The sequence below is a fragment of the Odontesthes bonariensis genome, chromosome 4 (genome assembly GCF_027942865.1).
Source record: "Odontesthes bonariensis isolate fOdoBon6 chromosome 4, fOdoBon6.hap1, whole genome shotgun sequence".
In the NCBI taxonomy this organism is placed as follows: domain Eukaryota; kingdom Metazoa; phylum Chordata; class Actinopteri; order Atheriniformes; family Atherinopsidae; genus Odontesthes; species Odontesthes bonariensis.
In genome coordinates this window covers 12,412,625-12,438,598 of record NC_134509.1, presented here as the reverse complement: position 1 = coordinate 12,438,598, position 25,974 = coordinate 12,412,625, and the positions used below count along the sequence as shown (strand labels likewise).

General features: G+C 41.2%; 2 protein-coding genes across 3 annotated transcripts in view; one reads left to right on the top strand and one right to left on the bottom strand.

The window, feature by feature from the left end:
• fbxo41 (F-box protein 41) overlaps window positions 1-7,147 on the top strand; it is a 54,057-nt gene extending 46,910 nt beyond the window's left edge. For both annotated transcript variants that reach the window (XM_075463015.1, XM_075463016.1), the window contains exons 10-14: window positions 86-181; window positions 298-416; window positions 1,193-1,351; window positions 1,541-1,656; window positions 2,605-7,147. In XM_075463015.1, the coding sequence (XP_075319130.1) occupies window positions 86-181; window positions 298-416; window positions 1,193-1,351; window positions 1,541-1,656; window positions 2,605-2,667 (553 nt within the window). In that variant the 3' untranslated portion in view covers window positions 2,668-7,147. The remainder of the gene's footprint in view (window positions 1-85; window positions 182-297; window positions 417-1,192; window positions 1,352-1,540; window positions 1,657-2,604) is intronic.
• A 2,913-nt stretch (window positions 7,148-10,060) lies between these two features.
• Window positions 10,061-25,551, bottom strand: smox (spermine oxidase). The gene is made up of 7 exons (XM_075463014.1): window positions 25,457-25,551; window positions 19,438-19,672; window positions 16,369-16,595; window positions 14,560-14,733; window positions 13,234-13,978; window positions 11,251-11,411; window positions 10,061-10,590 (listed from the first exon to the last, which is right to left on the bottom strand). Exons 2-7 carry the CDS (start codon window positions 19,643-19,645, stop codon window positions 10,438-10,440), a joined length of 1,668 nt encoding a protein of 555 aa, XP_075319129.1. The 5' UTR covers window positions 19,646-19,672; window positions 25,457-25,551; the 3' UTR covers window positions 10,061-10,437.
• Between the last annotated feature and the right edge of the window lie 423 nt (window positions 25,552-25,974).

The window sequence follows — 25,974 nt, the reverse complement described above, 5'->3', positions numbered from 1 at the left end:
CTTTGACCACTCCATCAGTCATACATACTGGTATATGTAATGCTGTACACGATTTTCCAATAAAGTTGTATTTGTTTTCTTCCAGGAGTGCCACAGATCCAGTTGGTCAGGAGGTGATCTGGGCCCTTGGGGCAGGTTGCAGAGACATTATTTCTCTGCAGGTGGCACCTCTACACCCATGGTAATATATGGATGAATATACAGGATCTTTTTTTTAAACTATTTGTAACCAAAAGCTTGAATATAACAGCAAATCATCGACTGCATTTTCAGTGAATAATTTTTATTGTTTTTCAGCCAACAACCTGCTCGCTTCAGTAACCGATGTCTGCAGACTATTGGAAGATGCTGGCCACACCTCCGTGCTCTTGGCGTGGGTGGAGCTGGATGTGGGATTCAGGGACTGGCCTCACTGGGTAATAAATATGCAACATAAACCAATTGGTTTACTTGTACCAGAGTCTACTTTAAAGTCAGAGCAAAGCAGAAATAAGTTAAATTAAAAAAACAAAACAAGAAAAAGAGTGATGAAAATGATAACCAACTGAATAAAATAGTTTTTTTTTTTAAATCATAAGAAAACAAGCAGTGGTCTCTGCTATGAGGGGCTGGGGTTTATGCCTGCTGGGAAAGCTGATTTACAGATCTCAGAAATTGCTATTTTAAGGGTTGAGTCGGCTTTTGCTCACCTTATATCATCTGCATTGGTTACCACTCCTTCATGGCCCTCTGATTTTAGAGCAGCCCTAAAATCCGGAGTAGAAAGTATGAAATCCTGTTTCACTGTCAAACCCCACCATCCAGTCAAACACAGTTCTCTGTCTTGCAATGTTTTTTAAGAACTATTATCTAAGGCGTGTTTTCACGCAAATTTTAAAATTAGCTTTCATCTAGTCATGAGGCATGATTTTACTACATATGATTGAATCCGTTGTTACCTTCCTTTGCTTGTCTTGGCTTCAGTTAGAAAAAAAAATACATTCACATTTATCAGCTGCAGCTGTTAGTTTAAGCACAGTGTGTCTCACTGGATATCTGCTGTTGAGGACAGCCTGTCACTGGCGGCGGCTTTCTTCTCGACTTTGCTATTTGCTTGTTACAGTTTTCTAAAGCTCACTCACTATTTCCCGCCATAACCTTTGCTTCGTATTATTTTTGACTCCCTCCCACTTTATCTTCCCCATCCGTGCAGCAAGGAACTGCATGCGCCTGCAGGTGTTAGAGTTGGACCATGTGAGTGAAATCAACCAGGAGGTGGCAGCAGAGGTTTGCAGAGAGGGTCTGAAGGGTCTGGAGATGCTGGTCCTCACCTCCACACCAGTCACCCCAAAAGCCCTGCTGCACTTCAACAGTGAGTATAACACCTCCTGAAAACTTATGTAGAAACACAGAGCAAAGTCACTGCCTCGTGCTTCACATATTGCAAGAATACCACATAAAGTTTTAGCACTTTAACGTTTCATAAATGTATGTTGAAATCAAAGAAAACTCAGATCCGTCTTATATTAATGCTCCTTGAATCCTCCATCCAATCGTGCAGGTGTTTGCCGCAACCTTAAGTCCATCGTGGTTCAGATTGGTATAGAGGACTACTTTGAGGACCCCAATAGCCCAGAAGCAAGAAAACTGTTTGATGAGATGGTCAACAAGCTGCAGGTAACAGCACCTCTGTGTCCCACAGCACACCCAACACATGCGCTGATTTCACATCGACTGGCATCCAGCTGATGATAAAGTACCATCGTAGCACAAAATCAAGTTCCAGACACCCTTAATATTTCTTTTAAATGAACTTGTGATTGTCAGAGAAAATTACTGGTGTTGTGAAAACAAACAAATTGTTATATCTCAACACCACATACAGGCCTCATTTTGGGTCACTATTTCATCTATTACATCACCATTCATCCATTGCATTGTCAACTGTGTGAATGTAAAGACTAACAGAGTAGTTAGCCGCCCTAACTCAGTTACGCTCAGCACTTTGTTGGGCATTTATTTTCTGTTTTTAGCAATCATGTCCTGTTGTGTAGTGGGTACAATGCATTTATTTTTATAACAATAAAAGCGTGATTCACTCCTTAAAGTCCCAGTGATGATTGTTTGTGGATGTGCAGCTGCTAACCCACTCGAGCAGAGGCTTTCTGTGAGAGTGTTTTTGTAGCTGACCACTCACGATCGGAGATATAAAAGGCTTTGCAACACCAGTTTCTGGTTGTGTTTGTTTTGATGAGTCAGATTGCAGTATGCTACAGTCAAGATAGAGAGGTGGCTCACGGCAGCGACCTCTCCAAAAGGTGCAAACATCTGTGATTCACTTTTATCCCTCCCCTTTGAAGCCTGTTGTGCAAAGAAAGTTTGCCGTTCAGCCACATCGCCTCTTTAAAACTGGTTCTGTAGAGGTGAAGCTGAGGGAGCCACACAGTCATGCTTAAGCTGCTGCACCACAGTGCATTAGCTGTTGTGTACACTCAATGCTGATGGAAGAGACAGAATAAGAAAAGCATGAGACACAGTTCATGAGAACAACCCTAATCCTTTAAATATCTGAACGCCAAATATTCTTTCTGTCTCTCCCCTTTCTTTTTCCTTTTTTTCTCTCAGGCTCTGAAGAAGAGACCTGGCTTTTCCAAAATCCTCCACGTCAAAGCCGACAGTCTCTGCTAACACCTTTTATGCAGTCTTCAAATCTCTGAGAGGCGCAGTCATGGCTCGAGTCGATCTAAAGAACCCAGCTGGTTTGAGCCCACCTCCTGGGGTTGAATGCATTCACTGCACCAACACAAGCAAGACAAGGTCCCCATGATGAATAAGGGCTGAGGCTCAATGTGCGTTTTCCAGAAGTACAAATCTGAAACAGAAAAAACTAATATGCTAAATATCTCCTTAATGTTGGTGAGGTCATTAGACTTACAGTGGCACTGGGTATCCAATGAAGTTTAAACGTTGCAATCTGAAGAAACAGCAGCTCTCAGATTCCTCTCTCTGTTGTCATTCACTTTCACCATAAAAGTGGAAGAGTCGGATCCCTTTCTTCAGAACTTTGGAGTCTGTTGGCAGTGCTGCATTTTTACTGCGTGCGTCCACACAACGACTGATTACAATACCCTTCAGCACCAACATCTAATGGGCAGGAACACATTATAGAGCCTATGTACTTTCCACGAGTGTTTCTCAAGCGATCTTGACTTCTTATGTAAGGGTTAACAGGAGCTTTATGTCTGTGTGAGTGATGAGGAAGTGAATAAATAGCCCAGCCTGTCTGAACTACTGTACATTGAAACATTGTGAACACTTACTGCTTCCACCCTGAACTGAAATGTGCTGCACCGGCTCCCAGCACTGTGGAGAGTGTAAAGACAGCCTCCCTGTAACACATGGACCTGGTCTTTATGACGGTGCATAGCAGCAATTCATTTAGCCTCTCATACCATTCTCAGCTTCCTAATGCAAACAGAACCATATCACTAATTTGGTCATTGTCGTATCTCTGGACCTGCTTGTGTCAGAGGACAGATGTTACCGGTGCCACGTGTAACAGCGTCTGTTCTTATTCCAGTGAGCGTTTTTTTCCAATGTGCCATTAATGAGGGAAGAGGGACCACTCAATGCAGGTGTTGAATCACTTAAAAAAGTTACTTAAAGTAATGCAGTTTGATTTGAGTGGACACAAATCTAACTGAACAAAAGGTGTTGTGTTTCATATAGAACAAAGTGTTCAGGTTTGTACTGGTGTTGTAGTGTTTGTATTTCACTTGGGTTTTCATACTTAACAGTGCCATTCCTATCAGCAGGGCTCCTCATGACCAAGCCCTTAATTTCATCAGCTGACATCCTCTGCCTCCCTCTGCTGGTGGTTCCATGTAATAACACACTGCTGATGTGATGAGGCATTTTGCTGCATGGAACAAGTATTAGCATTTCTGTGCAGAACTCGAATCGTAGGCATCAGGTCCTGAGCTTTGCCATAAAATTAGGAAACCGATATGGCTACAGTTCATCGTATTTTACAGGAATTCTAGCAAAGTATGATCAGCAATACCCACTGAAAAATAATTCTTGTGATCTGGTGATTGTCTCAGTTTAGATTTAATTTTTAACCGAAAAACCGTTTTTGTTTTTTTTTACATTTCTTTTTTTAGTTGTGTTGTGTCAGGAACTTATAAGTCGTCTTTGTCTTAACTACAGTACACAGCGGTCAGAGTGTTTAAAGCTACATTCACATTACCTTCCACGTTTTTCAGTTCTGATTCAATTCCGATTCAGTGCAGGTCAGATTTTAGGGTTCGCAAAGGTCTTGCAGGTCGACTTTCATCTGAACTTGACTCCCCACTGAATCTAGCGCACATGTGCACTAGATTTCTTTTTGTGTGTCATTTGTATCAAAAAGACCAGAAAACATCACATTTGTTTATCATATAACCATTGAGGAGATTATATTAAGATGTGTAAAAAAAAATAATAATAATCTGAAATTGAATCTATTGCAGCTAAATCTTTGGATGACATTCAGCTCTCGAAGAAACAAACATTCGTCCAGCTATGCAGGAAAACACGGAGAAGAACAAGGAAAGTCAGATGGTTAGCTTTTGCTGTGTAAGTGGTTAATGTAGTAGTGCAGCAGGATTATGATGACAACACTCAGTGCATGCATATAAGCAAAAAGCTGCAACGAATCTGATATCACAAAAATGTCAAAGCAGTTTCGACAAACATTTTGTGGGTTTTTGCACCACATCACCTCTGCTTCAGACATGTCTTTGGTTGAGAGAATGTAGTGACATCGTAAGTAAACAACTGTCTGTTCCAGAGGTGAGGTGGTGTCAAAATGCACAATAGTGTCTCTTCGAACCACTTTTTAAATAGCTTTTTATCTCGGCTCACCTGTTAGGATTTGCTTCTGATTCTCAAAATTGACAAAGCTCTGACCCGCTGTCCACTGCTGGTAAGACAGCGACTGCTCGTAAGTAATTTACACAACTCCTCTTAAAAGAATCTTAAAAATTACTTAAAAGATGTTTGCGTTTATGTAGGACCTAAAAAGAATCGCATTATGGAGAGGCAGGATTTCGTATTATTATTCATCATTTTTAAGGTGATGCACACTGTGGACCAAAAACTTGAATTTCTCTCATTCAGGCCCCCCAAGTTTATGAAAGTGAAATATACCTTCAGTTCATAACAGCCACATCAGTTTTCTAACAAGTTTGAAAATAAGTAATACTACAGGCTCATTTGCCACAAGCCAACCCCCCATTTCCTTACACCAGTTCTCTCTCACTGGTTTTAACAGAGCAAGACTAAAGTTTCTAACAAAACAAAATGTTTTTGGTCGCATTGTTAGAAATACTTAGAAGAAGTGTAAAATGCGTATTGTGGACATGATGTGAGAAGAGTTGCGGGTATCCATTTCATCGCGCTCCTCCAGGCCTGCATATCATTAACCCACGCTGGTATCGATTATCTGCTCGGTTGAACTGAAGGACATAAGTTTGTGGGAAAAGAGAGCCGCTTTGTCAACACAATGGAGAAAACACAAAGCACTTGCTGATTTTAAGTTTTTGACAATCCTGCCTTCGTTATCAACTACTGTGTACATAATGTTTGTAGAAAAAAAAAGAAAAAACAACATGAAAAAAGGATCAACATGTGGTGTTAACATGATATATTAAGGTCATGCTTCTGAATGGAACAGTTTGAGGTTTACAGGTCTTCATTCTGTAAGAATTTTCTCTCCAAAGTTGAACGAAAGATAAACCTAGAGAATTATATTATGTATAACAGTAGTGTTGAAATTGCAGTTGTGTATTAGATACTTTATATTAAATGTGCATCAGAGTCATATAGAGATGGAGATTATTTAAGAAGAGGATAAAGAAGATAATTCAGCTATTTATTTCTATAAAAAGAGCGCTGTGTATAATGTTGGCATGTTTGTGTTCATGCATCAATCATTAAGTTGCCTTCTTAAATGTTCTGCTACTGTGGCAAGAAAATTATTAGATGTTTAAAGAGCTTTGATTGCCTGCAGGTTAATAATAACGTTTCTCTTTATTTTATCCCGTCTGTTGTTGCACTATACGAAAAAAAAAAGAAAAGAGAAATAGATATTTCAGATGTTTATTATAAGAGTGTTGTTTTTAATGTTTCTCAGTATTATATGATGCACTTTTTTCTTGAACACCGTCCTCGGCCCATTGGTCATCAGCTCAATCAGAAGTTTCTGTTGGCACAACATCCGTCAGCATCCGCTGATGGGGAACTTGCATGTTGGATTCCATGGGAGGAAGACTTTGGAAACGCTGTGACAGCTCCCAAATCTATAATCGGAAAACTGTTCGTCTTACTTCTCTTAACATCCTCTGTCATGCAGTATCTCTCGTTGATTTGGGAGGTTAAATATTGAAAATGATTCAACTACATCCAAGTGCTTTTTAGGTTGCCATTATGACCTTATGCTCAGCTTTGTATTTGTTGCGGCCTCTGTTTTTTGCGTCGGCATTACACTGTAAATGTCATGCAGATAAAATCAGTACACTCCTGCTGTTGTGAAAACTGACGTGCTGCGGATGCTGCATGGTCTCTGCGCTCTCAACATGCAGATTAGAGGTGCCAACTACACTGGAATAACTGTTTTGGCCTCCATCTTCAAATGTCTGCCTGGTTTAGTAAAAGTTTAAAAAGGTCATCTGAATTAAAATGTTTTCCCATTCACGGGTTTATTCCATCTTTTAATTGAGGATCCCCTGTCGCAGTTGCACCAGCTCATCTTAATGTGCAATAGAAAACCTTGTTTGAGTGCTCCTGTATGTACTCCCGTGTACATGTTTTACTTATGAATGATTGTACTCTGTCCAACTATCTGAACAGTGTTTTACACATTACCTCAACACTTAACGGGGAAAATAAGTGTTTGGTTTTTAATGGGGACTTTTTTTCTTTTCTTTTTTTTCCAATTCTGACCGCTGTTGACAGTTGATCCATGAACTTCATCCATTTTGCTCTGGAGACTAAATGAAATCTGTTGTCTAACAACACTTTCCTAAAAAGAATGATCAGCCTTCTGTGATGACTGCAATAGATGGGAATATTTCAGAACTCATTTTCACTCATTTGTTGTCATCAATAAAACTGCTTTAAATTGTAATCGCTCTTTATTTATTTGGTGATTTGATACGTTTTGAATTTGAACTTCTTGCTATTTCTATTTATTTAGTTTTAGACATTTATTGATCAGAAGAATTACAGAGTCCGATTCATTCAGGTCAGTGGAACTGGAAACGTGTTTCTGTTGAATTCCCATTTTACAAGCTAAAGTTGAACAAAAGTACACACTAAGAAATCAAGATGCCTGAATGATTCCGAAAGGTACAAATGGTTTGTCTTAGTATGGAGTCTTAGTAGGTTGTACCATTAGAAATCTATACATTTACCCCACCTTCTTGTATGTACCTTTGAAAGAAAAATTTTACATTCCTAGTGACAAAAGTTTATCTCTATATTTGGTACAAATATGCCCGTTTTAAGGGAAAGAAAAATTCAGACTTATATTTTTACTCCATTCCCACTGAGACTATAAAAGACACAATCAACCTACAGTCAAGTTTAATTCACAGGTTAACATAAGAGTTATTATTTTTGGACTGAGGGTGGAAGCCAGAGAAGCTGGAAAAAACACACCAAGGCAAAGGGTTTAAATAAACTCTTAGGAGCTGCCCAGGAGGTGCCTTTGAAATTCAACAAAGGTCCACAGCAATTGCCTGAATGACCACATCTGTACCTTTAAGGATACTTTTTTGAGATCATGATATATGTTGTATTTTTAAGTAGTGGCTCAGTAGGCATTAACAGCATATAACATATAAGTACAGCATATCAGGGCTGTTTGCCTGTTATTGAGGATAGTCTGCCTCCTACTGGTTATGAACTGAGAAAAGCAACTTGAACAAAGATGTCACTTATTAATACTGTGAAAAAAAAAATCTTTTCAGTACGATGATATGCGCATCTGTTTTTAAAGAGCATCAAGCAAATATACTGTAAACCCATTTAAACCAAAAACACTTGGCAGTAACAGTAAAACATATTTGAATTTGTTTCCCCTCTCTTTGCTTGTGTTTGTGAGGAAAAGGATCCGATGTGCCAGAATGTCCCGTCTCATCCAGGAGGAAAGCCCAATAATAGCAGCGGAGCGCATCGACAAAACACCAAGCAGGAAGGTGACGGTGTTGAGGGGTTGTCTGGCGGTTTGTCTGATGGCCACATTCAGGATGCTCAGCTGCGCATCGCACAGGAAATAACAACAAAAAAAACTGAAGTTGTTTCCGAACCACAAACTGCACAAAGCCATTCGTATTTGGGACCTTTGTCAGTCTCTTGTGATTCTGTACCCAGACGCAGACAAAATGCATGTTAAAGGCTGGCATAACAGGTTCTTATTGTCTTGAAAAAAAAAAAAACGAAAGCAACTTCACTATTTGCCAAAGTGTACATTTTTAGTGTTTTAACTGCCTGTGTCTATAAGATGGCGAAGACCACCGGAAAAAAGGACATGAATGTTTTCAACTGTGAGGGAGCAGAAAACTCTACTTCTTGGTAACAGGGAAATCTGGAGCTGAACAGTTAAGTCCTCTGCAGCCTCACGTGTTCCCTGCAGGAGCAGGACTCCTGCCAGGACTTTGTCTCAGTGTTTTCCTCTCGGCTGTCTCACTATCTGAATGAAGGAACAGGGTGAGTGAGTACACTGCCAACAGATAACAAAGTTTCACCTTACACACGCTCACCATGCATGACCATCCTCTTAACCCCACTGATGTCAGGACGTTCTCAGTGAAAAAGCTGAATCTTACTCTAACGGCATCTCAAATGATGTTTTTATTAGGAGTCTGATTAGAAAAGAATGAATGCAAAGATCTTTGCCCCTTTGAGCTTGTCAATAATATCATTGTATGGTACACAAACAAATCGTCTACATTCTTAGAAATTTCAGGCAGATGTTTTTAACTAAAAAGCCCTGATGATGCTGAATTGATAATTCCAGCTCTCAATAAATCATAGATAAAGATCGGCAACTGAGATAAAGCCGGGCTATAAAAGTGACCTCACAGACCTACAACCATGAAGGTTCTTTTAAAGCTTTAATATAGCAGCTGTGTGTGCGATTGTCCAACTTTTTGCCCCCACATGTTCAAAGGATATCCTTTTACCCAAACTAGACAAACAGTTTTCTCTTAACATCTGATACCTCTTTTCTAGTCTGAACAATCTGAAACGGCGTTGGTTTCTAAAACAAAAGCACAGATAGAAACACTGCAGAACTGTTTTGCAACAAATCTTCATTACTCTGCTATGAAAGTAAAGAGGTTGTTGGTTGATCCATCTGTCTGTACCCCTTCAGGAAACAGAAGGGCTAAGCTCTTGTTGCATCTTGCTGCAGCTGATCAACACTTTGGTTTCCTGAAAGACCGGTAATAGATTTGTTCCAGCAAGTCACCCAGGTGATGCAACTGTAAAGGTGATTTGTTCATACCCTTGAAATATGACTCATAATTGCATTCTGTAAAATATCACCTCCTCCCCATTGGAGCACATATCATTACCGAGTCTTTCCTTTCACACTGTCACTGCCCCATTCATTTCTCTGTGGTTGGAAATTCCCAGAAGTCTGAATTCCAAACTCAAAGCCCTCTAAACGCTTACCATCTTCATACCATCACTATCTTTTACTGATTGTATTAGTTACACAAGAAGATAATCAACAGTGTTGTCCAGCAGAAGCTGGGAGCTGTTCTAACACTGTGTGTCACTTTAGCACAGCTTTGAACGGAGTAGCTTTGGAACCTTTCTCTTTCTTTCCATGTGTGCTCATTTTCAGCTTTCTCGAACAGATACCAAAAATGATGTTGTTATGGAAAAAGCTCCCGCCTGTGGATGTACTTTCCAGAAAAATATGCTTGGAGACAGATTAGATTAAAGAGGAGCTATCTAGTTCATTGTAGTGTAGCACTAACGTTTAAAACCTTCATGAATGAAGAGAACTGGAACTGCTTAATGATAGAACTTTTATTTTGTTTAAATTTTCTCAATTTTTGTTTAGTATTTCCATTATTCTTGAAATTACATTGCATTACAGAAGGCACTTACAAAAACAAAGTAAATTAGAGATGCTCTTGTTATAAACATTAAATTACTGATTAAAAAAAAACAAAAAACAGAATGGTAAAGACAAGAAATGACAGCACCATTGGCAACTTTTGAACAGTACATATCAAATAAAATTGAGCATGATTCAAATCTACAGTACAATAGAAACAATACTCATTTGTTCTCGGTGTCATAATGCCCGAGCTATGCTTTTAAGTATAACTTAATCATGAAGATAGAAAGCTTTAACTCAACATTTTGAATTTTTTTCACTAGTCAAAGGTTCGTTTTATGTTATATGTTAGGCTTTGTGGTTTCCGCTCCGTGCAAGTCCTGGTACATCTCTATCAGGCGAGTGGCCTCTCTCTGCCCTGACAGCAAAGCACCGTGTGTAGTGGAATAGTATTTTCTGTGGGTGGCCTCTCCAGCAAACAGCACCTGCAGGGGCTGAGCAAAGAGCAAGGGAGGAGGAGAAGACAAGGGAAGAGATGTAAGAGTAGAAAAAACAGATTCAAAACAAGATCTGTCAATATCATCTTGTTATAATGTTTTTGGCCTCTCCCTGTAGCACTGTTTTCTATTTCTGCTTCCCTTGTTAGTACTCCACATGTAGGAGACAACGGGAACTCTCCTGAGGGCTTAAGTGTGATTTCACTTTGACAGGGCTGAAGGACTCTCAGCAGAGGGGTCATACCGTTCCTTCAGCAGTGTCAAGTATGCGTAAAGAACCCCCACGCTCAAACACACCTCCAACCCCTTCTCCCCTTCACCCATCATCAGATTTCATGGTCCAGACTCCTGGCATGCAATCAGCATTCACAACCCTCCTCACATGCCCCGCTCTGCTTGTGGGCAGATGACACGGGAGCACTGACTCTCTGGGTGCATGTGGGAGAAGTAAACAAACTAATGTACAGACAGTGAATACCGTGAGCTACAGTCCTTATTTTTTTACACTCACAGGTATGGGTAAGGACCTGTACTAAATGGTGAAACACACTATCTTTATTTGCTTTCACCTATGATACTTGTTTTGGAGAGATACCTAAAAACAAGATTTTCATTTTTGTTTATAAACTGCAGCATACATTATAAACTGTTACTTACTGGAGCCTTGGTGCTGTTGGCATAAGGCAGTGGCATGGCCAGCTTTTCACAGTCAGCACCACTGGACCCGACCCTGGTGAAGGAGTATGAGCCTCTGATGTAAGGGTTACTGCCCCAAGATGAGCGCAGGACACGCCGGGGCTTTGGAATGTCAGGGTTCCCTGAGGACAGGTGAAAGGAGAGAAAGGAGTCAGCCCTGATACGGCAGGGAGTTTGTCCGAAACTTTAAAATAGTCAGGGCCAGAGTCGTGTCTAATCAAGAGGACTGTACAGCCACGATAGAAGCTCAGTTAGGACCCCATTGTGTGGACATGCTCACACTGGCAATGCAATCAGATGCAGATGTTTAGCAGAGGTTATACTGGCATGCTAAGATCTGTTCTTGTGCTCCAAACACAGTGTGCCTAAAGCTGTCCGCTGGTGCTGTAAAGCACCGGACGTTGAGAGAACTCAATCTGGAGAGTTGCCTTATGAGCAAACAAATAGTCCATATAAGGGTGCTGGAGGGGTGGTGGTGGATTAAGTCACCGGATTTAATCATGAAACCTGATTTTCAGATCAGCGTGGAACAATCATTTTGTTCCTTGTATTCATTTTGAATTATCTGATGGTGGTGCAAGATGAAAGGCATAGTTTTTTGTTTTTTTTTCTAAGTAGGGATTATATGGACTGGGTCCTCACGAGAAAGCCCATTTTACTACATGAAGTTGTAAAATGGACCGTTTTGTAACAGATCAGACTGCGTTGCTACACAGATGTCCTGCTGTAAAGATAGGGTAGTGGCAAGGTAAACAATCGTCTGATGCAGAAGTGATGTGTTCAAAATACACAGTAGAGCTCTACTTCGAACTGCAATGAAAACTAAATGTGTAGGTTAACTCTGACATGGCCAGAGCTGCAGCACTAGAGCGGCTATAATGCCACTACATTTCAGAGTCAAACCAATTCAAAAGCAGAATGTGGAAGCCGTGAGATGAAACCCTTTGCTTGTGACCCTCTGATGGCAGTGAGACACTGGCGAGGCAATATGTAATCAAGCAACAGCTGAGGGGATTAAACCTCACTGACCCAAATGAAGGCTGTATGTGTGTGTGTTTGTGTATTTCCCAGTGTAATTCACATCCTGCAGACACAGGAAGTCCACTGACCTCATCATGAGCTGACAGTCTCTGTCTCTGCATTCACACTGTGACCTACTTCTGAGGCAACCGCCCGAGTTTTCTCTCTGCACTTCCTTCCTGGACTTTTTTGCCAAATGACCAATAATGCATCAGTGCACAGAATAGTTGATATATTATGTTGGAATTGACTTGAAGCAGCAGCAAGCCAGTTTTTTTGTGTTCCCGGGTTTTGTCCTCTCGGACAGAAAGTGATGTGCTTTATATAACCAGTGGCAGCTCATACTGAACTAACCTCAGGGAAAATACAGCACTCATTTAATGTGTGTGTGTGTGTGTGTGTGTGTGTGTGCGTGTGTGTGTGTGTGTGTGTGTCACAAGAAAAAGGAGGACTGATCAAATGTCAGTTACAGTAAAGGGCTCTTGGCCTTATCCAACTGTTCAGATTTTGAAGCTGTGACAACAGATAAGTTAGCTTCTAATAACTGGCCAGAAAATAAAAGAAACATGAGCCATTTGGCTATATTATCTTCACAATCATGTATTTCTGGAACAGCAGCTTACATCACAGCTGAAGTTCATTTGACCGTGTTTCTGTGTAACACAATGACCCACTGTCACGCCTCTTATGAGTCACTGAACTGACAGGCTCCCTCTCAGACATCCAAGGTTATTGTGTTCGGTTTGGATTACTGACTTACATCGAAAGCTTCACAAAAGTAGTTTACTGTCCTAAAATCTGCTCTAGAGCAATGGTGTCGTTTAGAAAGAATCCTACGTCATCCTGAATTTCTTTTTAGTTTTCAAAGAAAGAAAGTTTCACATTAAATAATTTGTAGATAAACCCACAAAAAAGTGCCCTGACCTGTAAAGCGCCTCAGCAGCTCAGTGCAGGTCTCAGCCACCGTTTCGTCATCACAGCGCTCCATGTACAGCGCTTCCTGCCCACAGATCCAGCCGCTCAGCATGTAGCCATAGCGCTCAGGTGGGTAGAGGACATCGAAGCTACAGATTTTCTTGTACCACAGCTCCTCGGGGTAGGCCAGCTGTTCGAGCTGAGCCTCGTCCTCCCACACAAACTGGATGCTGTTGCACTCTGGGCTCCAGAACGGCTCCTCAAACTCTAAGAAAATCTTGTCGGTGGTGCTGATGCCCAGCTTCTCGATGGCTAGCACCTTGTCCTCAGGAAGGGATGGGGAGAACATGGCCTCGTGGTTCTGCTTCAGCACACCTAAAGAAGTTGTCACGATCACGTGGTCGGCCGTGATCCACTCCTCGTCCTCGCACTCTACGCAGATGGGGAGACCCAGGATCAGAGGGTCCTCATGAGGTTTGCGGTCATGGTTGTTGTCATTGTGGTTGTTGTCCTGGTTGGTGTCGCTGCGCTTGGCAGTGACCTCCCGATGCTGGGCTGAGTAGTTCCAGTGGATGCAGCGGACCGGTTTGCCTAGGGAAATGGTGTTGGATGGGATAGCCTGGGCCAGGAGCTCCACAATCTTCATAAAACCTTCAGGAATGACATAATGTGCACCGGGGATCTCTGTCCACTCGCCAAACTCACTTAGAGACACCTCATCCATGCTGGGAGAGCTGCTTTCACAACTCTCCACCTGAAACATGAGACCACGTCAACGGAGGGAGTCTGATCAGTTATATTTAAAGTCAATATCAGCAGTCATATTACACGCTAACAAAATGGATCACAACTATCCAAACAGCTCTTACACTCAAAGCAAACAATTGAATCCCTTTTGTAAACATTTCCCCTGGCATCCCACAACTACAGCCCAAAACAGAGCAGCAAGATGGAACTGGTTTAAACATGCTGGGAATATGTGCATGTTCAGTTCAGAAGACATGTGAAAAATATGCAGCTGCCTCTGGCTTTATATTGCGAATGTGCATTTCACAATTCACTTTGTTTCATGTGTGGGTTGAAGCATACGAAGGAGGGAGCAGAACATGAATATATTACATTTCTACTGATTTTAAACTTTTAGAGCTTGGTATTGTTCTATCACGTAAACTGCATTGAAGTTAATGGGACCATTGCCTAATTAAGCTTTAATGTTAGAGCCAGCAGGGTAATAGATGAGATTTGTCTCGACGCATATAGAAAAGTCCCGAAATAAAAAATTTCCATGGACATTTAAGAAACAGAGTCAGAAAGGTGACTTTGAAGAAGACACACCTTGAGGTATTGTTGAAGCATTGACAGTTTGAGCTTCTTGGTGCTTTCAGAATCATAAGGATCCAACATGATCTTCTTGCGCACCACATCGCGTGTAAAAATGCCGACACTGTTCTGGCTCTCAGCACAAACTGGCTTCCCGTTCTGGAAGAATTCCTGAGTCAGCTCGTACACCTAAAGGAGGGCAAAATGCAAAAGGGTAATTAGGAGGAAGAGCAAGGAGGAAGGATGTAAAAAAAAAAAAAACATCAGTTCACTTCAGTGCAGTGCAGAGCTCTGTAGGAAAGGTTCATTCCTTTTACCAGTGATAAACAGAAGCATGGTGGTCAAACGCCTCATGTAGTATAAATTATAACACTATAAACTCAATCGTAACAACAGCCACTATCATGGTGTGAGATAAGGAGTGAGATGAAAAAAAAAGAAATGATGGCTGGTTGAATGTAAATCTGATTATTTCCTATTTTATATATATATATATATATATATATATATATATACATACATATATTCAGAGAAGCAGATTCATTACATCATCAGTTATGCATCAACATGTTGCAAGTGACAACAGCTCACAGTGTGAAGCCAAACTGTCTCAACTTTAGTTAAGGAAGTTAGACCTCATTTCAAAGAATTCTTTGAATCACTGACTTGCAACATGTAGAAGAAACAACACAAATGAGTTTCATATATTCACTTCAAGGTTTTTTTTAATAATGTGGAGCATTAGCTAAAGTCAAGCTCTATCTATGCTGCTATTTAACCCTTCAACAAATAAGCTTACAATCTTCTCAGTATATGCAGCACCATTTAAAAAAAAATCAGCTTGGTGCCAGAGGCTCATAAAAAGGAGTTAAATAATCATCTTGCTGGTGATAATAAAGTAAAACAGAAACCATTTTAACTTCTAGAGAGAAGGAAAGTATGTCTTGCTGGTGCTAAGAGCAAACAATGTGTTTGCCTTCCACTTCCTCGACAAGAAAAGCACACTTTAACTTCCGCTTGACAGCAAGTTTCAGTAAGCGTCATGCACGGTTGAGGTTAGCTCAGAGGACTGGGCCTTAGGAACACATCCTCCCCAAGACATAATCAGTCATCTTCAAATGGCACTGATCAAAACGTTCACAAAGGCAAAATGGTAACAAAGCAGTTACCATGGTCCTCGTTGGTCAACAGAATGTCAGTCAGGGCTGGATGACATCACATGGCACAGTGAGGGTAGAGTAATACTGAAACTTTGTCTCATTATTTCATAATCTTTGGGAAAATGGAAATGACATTGTGGAGTTAGACGAAATGAGTTCACAAAAACACAAAGAAGCTTCCCAGTGGCAGGAAAACAGGAGCATTTGAAGAGCATAGACTTTTATTCGGTAAATAGTTGTGTTTGTAAAAGAAAAGATTGTGTAAAAGAAAAGATTTTTTATTCTGCCAGTATGTCAAAAGATTGATGTCGAAAGCAAAGCTCTACAGCCACCTGAAGAAAAACAAAATGCTTTGTGTGCGCGACAGCCTCCAAATTCACACATCTGTGGTAACTTTCCGATCCACACAAGAATTTCAAACAAAGGTTTAGGCCTTGAATAATGTTTAGCTGTACAGCCACCTGGTTTAAGACTCACCAGTGACTTTATACAATAAGTTACAGCGTACACGATTGCCTGGTTACTGAATATGAGACACAACTGAACTTCATTCTAATGTTATGCAACCTGAACACCAAGTATCTCTGTGGTCGCCATTTGTGCGCGTAAACGTGAATTCCCTTTTCCGTCTGTCAGAGTTTTGCGTGCACATGCGTCCCCTCACCTCGTTGTACAGGTCACTGAACTCCTCCACCAGGTCCTTGGGGATCCTTTTGCCGACATTGGTCTGGTAATGAGCCACACCGTTCTTGGTGTACAGGCTGATGCGTCCCACGCTCTTTTCGCCGTCTGTGGTGTCTTCCAGCAGCCCATTTTCCTCTGCCAGGTGGTACACTGGGTTCCCATTGGCACCATGGATCCACGTGGCTCCAAGCTCCAAAGTTGTTCTTCCTACATTTTAAAAAAAGAAAGAAGAAAAGAAAAGGAAATCAGTGGGATTTGAGAGAGAGAAAAAAAACTCTCTCAGCATACCTTATACTATATGGCTTTAATTAAAGTGGCACAGTATATAGTCTGATTGGTTCACACATGTGAGTGTTGGATAATTGGATAGTTAACACACTGCATCTGCTGAGGCTCTTTGGGATACTCTGCATTTACTATTTCATATTTAGCAAAATACCATCACAGACACAAAGACACAAATGGCCGAACACTTCGACGACCTAACAACCAAACATTTTTCACACATAAACATGCACTTAACAACAGAAATACACCTGGCACTGCACCTGGCATTTCATTTCAGTTTGCATTTCTCAGTGCACATTGACAGCATTGTCACACATGACCTCTTTTAAGTGCACAACGCCATGGCACGCCACTCTCTACCTGTTTGTTCTTGCCACTTGAAAGGATTTGCCATGACGGAATTCAGAGACTTCTCGAGCAACATTTTCACTTGTCTCAATCTTGATGATAACAATCTTCCAGCAACACAAAGGATATCAGGTAAAAGCGATGCTTTCTTTTTATTTAGAATTAGGTTGAGGAAATATCTTTATTCAGAATATTCTCCACTGTGTGAATCTCCAGCTAACCGATTGGACAGTTTGTCTAAACAAATATTAAAGTGCTTCATGATCGAAACTATTAGGATGTGACGACAATCATAAATGTGCTTGTATGCCTCCCACACATTAGATAACAAGATGTTCCTTAAGAAAAAGGTCTGAAGATTCTCTGCTCATATGTCAGCAGCTGCACGATGCTTGGTCAGATTGACACCGTTCATTCGTCACAACCTGAACAGTTTACCAGACAGAGGAGTTTTTCCACTTGCCTCAGGGTAATGTACCTTTTTTGCAGCCTCTCTTATTTGTGCAGTTCTCAAGGGTCAATTTCACATCCATTGCTATGCATTTTGAATACGTTGCCTTTGCCAAAAATCTGGGTGCGGCTTTAGACAGGTCTTATAAATTGGATTTGCAATCCAGTCCAGCTGTGAAATTGAGCTTTTTCTAACCCCTAAATGTCTGCTACGCTATTGTAATGCTCTGTATGTTGGTCTTAATCTTTTTCACATTGTTTACAAATTGGCCTGAATGCAGCAGGTCGTCTTTTAAGCCGCATTAAAAAGCGTGATGAACAGATAACTTCAGTCTTTGCATCTCTATACTGGCTCCCGCTCCATTTCCAGACTGATTAAAGAATTTCGTTGCTTACTTTTAAAGTTTTAAATGGATTGGCAGCATCTAACTTGACAGATCTTTTGGAGCTCTACATCCCTTTACGCATACTGTTTGACCTGCCAGTCAAAAATCTGGATTAAATAAGGCACATTGTGCTCGTTTATCACAAGATGATGCAATTTCCTGCGGTTTTGATGAAAAATCTGTGACAAAAACAAAACTTCAAAACAACACCAAGGGACAATACAGCCGCTCCTTTTTCATCCATTCATTTTCACCCTTATTTAAGCGGATCATTTTAGGGCGTGGAGATACCCCCTCGACTCCACTCGGCCCCTCTGTTCTTCAAGCTCTGCCTTTTTTCAGATCTGTAGTACTTAATAACTCTTGAAGCACATTATTATGATACTAGAGAGGACACAGTAAATAACCATAGAATTCAGACCACACGCTAAACTGAAATTTGACTGGCAATTTTATTCTTAGCTCTTTCATTTCCCTCATTTACATTTTGTCCATGGACAGCTGGCAAGCTACTGGTCCCTGTTTTAAGCACTATGGCTTTGTGAGTCACGTGTCAAACAGCCCAAGTTGTTAACACAGTTAACACAGTTGTTAGCATAATGGCTATACGTTCAAATTTATGGCACACAATACCATGACAGGTGATCCCATGTTCGCCGATTCTACAAGTGTGTTCTAACAAGTGGTGTGCTCCAATGTTCCCAGGATCCTATGTTTCCAAGGTCTTGTCTTCCCCTTCTTAAAGGGATAGTTTGCCTCTTTTGACATAAAGCTGTATGACATCCCATATTAGCAATATCATTTATGATCATTGCCTCCCTTGATATCAATGTGTCCCATAAACTGTGCAGACCGAAGTGCAGACCGAGCAGTCCCCTGCTTCCGAGCAGCAAACACCGTAACATGTGCGGCTATCGCTAGGTGGCTGTACGCATTGATATCAAGGGAGGCAAAAATAGCGCCAAGCGATGTGAGGTCTGACTTTTTCCTGCACAATGATTTTGGGATGCAAATGTATTACTCTTTTGAACGCATATTGTTTTGAGAAGCAAGACGGTTTATTTTTTTAGCCCCAGCCAACTAGCCGGACTACCTTCGTCAACGCCAAAAATCGGCTGGAACTCGTATTCACAGGACGCAGCGGGGGGTAAGTCAATGTTCATAAATGATATTGCTAATATGGGATGTCATACAGCTTCATGTCAAAAGAGGCGAACTATCCCTTTAAGGTCCCATTATCCTACATGCATGTTACAGAGATCTAAATGGCACACAATGGTAACTAAGAACCCTGTTCCATTAACATATTTTATAAAATGACAAGACTTAAGGTTGACCTAAATGCAACAGGAGGGTTAATGTGAGTTAATAGGAGACTGAACTGAGAAATAAATGACCCAGAGAACTTTCACTCTCTAGATAAGGACCCGTAACAAAGTGAAATTACAGGGAAAGTACAAGTTTCCCCACAAGAGATCTGATGGAAATGTATTATTACTGAGCCAGGACGTTTTCGTCGCTATGGTCAGCACAATGTTTGAGAAAAAAATCAGGTGGATATGGATGCATCTTCTTACCGTGTTGAACACTCTGAACTCTCCCGCCGATGTGGTCTGATGCCTCTAGGACAGTGACATCCGTGAAGCCGTTTTTCAGCAGGTACTTAGTTGCAGCTAGGCCAGCCAAGCCGGCGCCGATCACTACTATTCGAGGCTGCCGATGAATGCGTAGGCCGCTACTAAGAGGATCATCAGTGCTGTCTGAGGAAATTTCACAACTTTGCATGCCGTCCAAGCTCCTCTTCGGTAGATTCTGAGAGCAAATTAAAGACGTGACCCAAATTAAAAATCACAGCACTCGCACAAAAGATGAAGTTAATAATCTATATATAATCATACAGATTATTAACCTCACTGTTTAAACAACACTGACGACTTGTATTAAGAACATTAATCAGCAAAAGATAATATTTTTCATTTCACTACCTTGTGCATACAATGTAGTATCCACAAGGTTCACACTTGTTCACACTGCATCTTATCTTGTGTGCACTACACACAGAACCTGTGCGCTCGGTATTAAAAAGAAAATCAAAAACACGATCTCTTAGGACAGTATCAGCGTTATCATGGAGAACCCATAGAAAACACAGTTGTCACTCCAACTTTACAAGAATTTCTTGAGCATGAAAACTATTGGGAGTGAGGGCTGTTTATTATGCACGGATAGACACTATTCATTATGTTTCAGCTAAATTTCTCGAAACAATGTAGGCTATCGAAGTTGGGGTAAAACTATAAAAACCCGAGCGGACTAATCTTAAAATTCTCGTCTTTGCTGTTGTTGTTTTGTTACAGTTAGCTGACCTAATCCTTTAAAACTTGCAGCTTTTCGGCCGAGCACCTGCAAATCAGCACGCAAAAATTTGGCCTCTTTCAAGTCGTCCTGTGCTGCTAATTAAGTGCTGGCCACAAAAGCCTCTTTTACAGCTGATACACGCTGCTTATTGGTATTCTGCTTACTATGACCCACATTTACAACTGTTTATAACTGTAATTAACTTGATTTGAGTCTTTTTTTTTCCAGTCGCATGTTTACAATGTCCTGTCTTACTGAGCGTAAGACCAAATTAATAGGTCCTAAGAGAACCCTGTAATTTCCGTCAGAGGACAGACTGTACACAAAAGAGAAAGATTTCTTATTGCAGCCTCCCTAATTACTGTGAAATTGCCCAGACACCGACATGAAGAGTGAAGAAAGAGTACAGGCGACCCTTGTTATTCCAACACAAGGCTACTTGCTGTGAATGCACAGACAGCTGGGTTTAGAAAAACACAGTGGAAGTCTGTACAGAGGATGTTACTGATAACCTGGTACAGAAAGCACCAACGTGAAGTAGCATTCCTATAGAGGATGTATAAGGACACCACAATTATATAGAATTTCGAAATTAACTGTGTCAATATCCTTCTGTTTTCTGCTGTACACTCACGCAAACCTATCCAAACTCCCCTTTTTGTTACCACAGCAACACTGGACAGAGGGCAGCACATATAATACTATGTATAGAATAGCTTGAGGTCGCTGAGCAAAAACGCTTGAATAATTCTTAGACTTGCGTTTGTGCTAAATATGAAGCAAACCGTTAAAGAGAGCCTTCAACGGCTGATTCAGGTGAACATTTTCCACAACTGGTGCAATACATGAAATGCACATACAGGCACAAGGCAGCCATCTTTACTGATTTTCAACTTTGATTTAACTGAAGCGCCTAAGAAACTGAGATGTAAGCGAATTCTCAATGCTGACACGCCAGCTATGTGAGTCACCTGACCTGCGTAGAGCTGACAGAGTGTTAAAGAGGAAACCACAAGGGAGCACTTCGAGAAAACATGTGTGAAAAACTCCAGAGGGTGACTTCAACATACAGGGGATGTGGAGAGTTTATTGTAAATCAGAGTAAATTCTTGACTGAAACTACCAGACTTTTGGCTGCCCACTGACTTTCCCAACAGATGCGGCTTAAGGCGCCACCACGCTACATCTGACCTGACTTCACGACCCTCATCCTGAATCTGGGTCAGACATCTCTGAGATTTACAGGACAGGCAATTAAAAGTGGAAATTATAAAGGGTGATTACGACATTGTACTACACTTCTGCTGTGTGAGTTTGAGGTTCACCTGATGCGCCAGCAATTTTCACATCTATTTTTTTGGTCAGTACTGTAAAACGTCTCCATTTGGCAGGTGTCTACATATTTCACAGAATTAGATGGACAGAAATATCCTCTTGATAGGATTATTTTGTCCATAAATAATGGAAAAATAAATAAACTATACTGTGATTCATGTATCCATTCAGTAACAACTCTCCCAAAAGACAAGTTCAATTGAGTTTTGAACACACTGCAGTTTAAACCACAGAATTTACGTCTTTGGCTCCTGAAAACAAGTTTCAGTTCCGGTCACTTTCGCAGAAACTGACTAAGCCATTAATACTTTATTCATTTAATCTCTTCAGACAGAAAATTTGTTGGAATTTCAGATTATTAAGTTGAAGTTCTGATGTAACATCAACGTCATCCCAGGCTCTGTTTTAGGCTACAGGGAACAGTAAAAAGGATTATGGTACACTGGATGTATTTTTGGAAAAATAACATACTGATAAGCAAATCACCTGAAATTATGGCGGCTGTTATATTTGTAACTAGGCTTCTGTCTAATTGCTGGGTGGGACTTTTTTGGTCTGTGGGCTTGAGGTGGGGCTAACATGCCTGCTTCGTGGTCTGCTGCATACAGCGCCAGTCAGAATTTTGGGTAGGTGTGTAAAACCTTTTGGCTGACACTTCATGCCATTAACTATGTCACACATAAGGTGTCATATGTAGTCACTGGGTGCTGTCTGGGCTATGGCTATTGCTGTCACATTTAGTTCAGGATGAGGGTGTCAGGATGATTCTGATTCGTGGCAAAAACCAAAAGTGAGCAACGAGCATAAATGAAAAAGGAGGAAACGAAGGTTGCTGTGCATTACTGTTTCAGTTTGTATTTGGTTGTTCGTGTGAGCTTATGTCTTGAGGGCTATTGTGCGAATCTGTTTAAATATATATATGTACTTATCATGAACAGGAGACAATATGAAAATACATATATTGGCCGCTGGTTGTAAATATGTTGGTTTGTAACCTACCTAGTGCAAGTCCCCTCAAATAAAAATGAAATGCATGTTCTTTGAGAAAGCTGTGATGTGATTACTGTTTATTACAATTTCACTACAAATAATACTTTACTCATCCCAGTATATAAATGATCTTCTTGCAGTACAATTAATACATAGATAATAATAATAAAGAGAAAGATGAGTTCTAGAGGTATTGTGGAGGGCTATTGTTGCAGGAAGAAATTTTCTTCCAGTTCTGGTCCTGATTGCAGGTCCGAAGAAGACTGGCTGAAGACACTCCACTAGTTACGCAGAGGATATGCAATGTTGTCCTTCTTTCTTTTTTTTTTTCCACACACAATTAGCTCCAGGGGTTCCAGAGCCCTAAAAATAGGCTAATTAAATGTACAAATGTTACTCTGAAAATAAAGGATCTTACACTGTCACTTTTATCTTAAGACACTAGTTTTAAAGTTTCAGCAGTCATCCCAAGCTTTTCCAAGTTACGAAGCTCATTCGTTCAACTCAAAACCAAAACGTGCCCCACAGGTGCTCTGGTGTTTGGCACAGCATTGAAAAAAAGTTACTAAGTCTAACTGTAAGTTCTACTCTAATCTTTCTCGCACATTTTCTGAATAAAACAATGACTCATTAACGTTATCTTCCTGGACAGTAACGTCCCATTTCTGTGATGATGCTCCAGCATTTCAGGCTTCACTTAGATTACTTCTTTGTTCAAATGATAACTTCAGTAACGACACGGTAAGCCACACTCGTAGTGTAATATCCTTACATTTCTCAACACTCCTTCTTATATTGATGTATGTAATTTCTTCATACATTTTTCCACATGTGTTGATGGGATTTGGGCCGTCCTAGTCCCAGACACAGAGTAGCCAAGCAGGTTTAAGCATTTCCGTTGATTTCAGATGAATGAAAGAATGCCAGAAGATTGCATCACTATACTGTAATGCAGGAAATCAGCGATTTCCACGTGGGAATCAATGAAAACTCCCTGATTCCGAGTCCTTTGATCTGAAAACTTGTCTACATCTCTTCAAGGGAAAACTGTCTATCATAGCTTTTTAAGATTTCACACTTATTCAGAGTAATCCTGTCAGTGTCTTGCTTGACCTATAAAAGAAATCACATTTCACTTTAAAATTGGCCTAATTCAATAATGTTGTTTTAAATGAATGTTTCCCCTGCTTCAGAAAGGGCATTTGATCTCCTCACACGCTGCACTCGGTGACAGATTGTGCATTCCCTCCTGGTTGCTTGTAATTCCGTGGCTGGTTAATACACTAGCCACATGTCATTGCCCCGAGCTTCACGCCAGCACTGCAGATTAATGTATGGGCTGGCCTTGGGTAGACAGGGTGGAGTGTGGAGAAGAGGCAGAGGAAGGGAGGGAGCGACGACTGACCTAGAAATGGCAATCTAAAGAACAGTGCGTCTGTCGGCAGACGAGAAGAGCAGGGCCAGCCTCCAGCAGGAACCTCTTAAACACTGGGTCTGAGCTCGTGTCTCTCATCCCAACTGCTTTCCCCCCCTCCGCTTTGAGCGTGTACACAGCTCTTTCCAGCTGTGTGCACAATCACATCTGCATTTCCTCCAGTCAGTCCCATGTGAGTACACTGGAAAAATACATTTCTGCATCTCAACATGAAGAAGCTGCAGTGTGGTCTTAGGGATTCGTGCCAAGGGGCCAGACATTCCACACTTCTCTCCCAGCTCTGATTTTCCCAAGCTGGGATGATGGAGTGGAGGCACCACACGCATGTACGCGCACACGTGCGCGCACACATGCGCGCACGCGCACATCCCAGCTGCGCTACAGTGCATCACGCTGGTTGAGGAAGATTAAGAGGAGAGCAGTGCTTAGAGAGACCGTTGAGAGCCTATGGACACATACACGAGCAACTTACTGGAAAAATCAAAGCGGAACAATGACGATCCATTATACACTAATGATGACCGTAAACTAAACAAGCATTTAAAAAAAAAAAAGATAAAGATAAAGAGAGGGAAACACTTTAAAAGGTGGTTCTGACCTAATTTTGCAAGAATAATTAAAAAAAAAACACACATTCCAAACCTTGTACTTGTACAGATACTCCCACGTAACACTCATCATTGAGATAGAGAAATACAGCCATTTCGAGTTTATAAGTGCGACCTGTAAAACCTATATAAGGGTTTTACAGGTCGAAGCCGGGACAACTTTCAGGAGCGATGATGTCAGGTTGTGGGAACAAAAATATATTTTCAAAGGGAGGATTATAAAGTCAGTAAGAGCAGAAACAAGCTGCCAAAACGAAAAGTCAGAAACGCAGAAACTTTTAGCGGCAGATAAAAGAAGTCAGAGCCGACAGTTGAAGAACAAAGACAGTGACAGTCAGCCGGTTTGATCTTTGCTTTATGCTGCTTGGAACAGCTGTGTAGCAACAAGCCTGCCACGTATAAGCAGGGATGCCAAAGTGGCAGCAGTTTGAAAGAAAGCAAACCACTTCACGGACGGACTCTGACAAAAAAAAAAAAGAAGAAAAGTCTGAAAGACAGTCTGTGCTGGGAACATGACAAAGCCTAAAATCATCATATGGCGGAGAAATAAAGCGGATAATCTGTCAGTTGGAGCCAGAGCAGTTTTGTCCCGTCACACAGATACATCAGAGTAAGTGACGTTGACTCTGGTCTCCGCGAGGGCTTCCACACAGGTTGACTCTGCTTCGTGTTTTTTTATCAGCACAAACACCTGTGTGACAGCTGCTATAATGTCGCGTCGCGGTCAACTGACAGTAAACAAGCCTCTCTCACAGTATTTCCAGCGATATGTTTCAAACACAGCCTGCCCTTTTGGTTAACGTGCCCATCACCGTCCCACTTGTGAACAATGACTCTGACAAATGTGGTGTACGCACAGCGGCCGCTTACCTGACTCTCTTGGTCTTCAGTTTTGATACCTCAGAGTGCTCCGCTTTCCTTTGTGCCGTTTCTCTCAGACCGGCTCCGCTTTGTATTTATGCCTGGAAACCAGAAGCAGCCAGTTTTCCCGAGGCCGCTGCCTCCTCATTGATTATACATGAGGAGCGATGACGACGGAGACCAACCCTCCAGCCTGCTGTCACAGGGCCGCGCGCAGCTGCCAACACACAAACGCACACGCGCACGCACACACACACCGGCGCACCCCCTCCGGCCAGACCTCAACAATAAAGCATGTCAGGTAATTTGATGTTAACTCTCTTAAACAAGCGTTTATAATGTTAGCAGTCACACCGCTAATAACACGAGAATCAGGCTATTTTTTTTTTTTTGGACGCAAAAGCAGATATTGTCCGTTTTAAAGCGTTAATGTTTTCAAGAGGGTGAAATCGTCATCGCTTTATGCGTGCTGAATACAGCTGTAATTCGCAGTATTGCCTTAAACCGTGATTTCTCTTTCATACAGG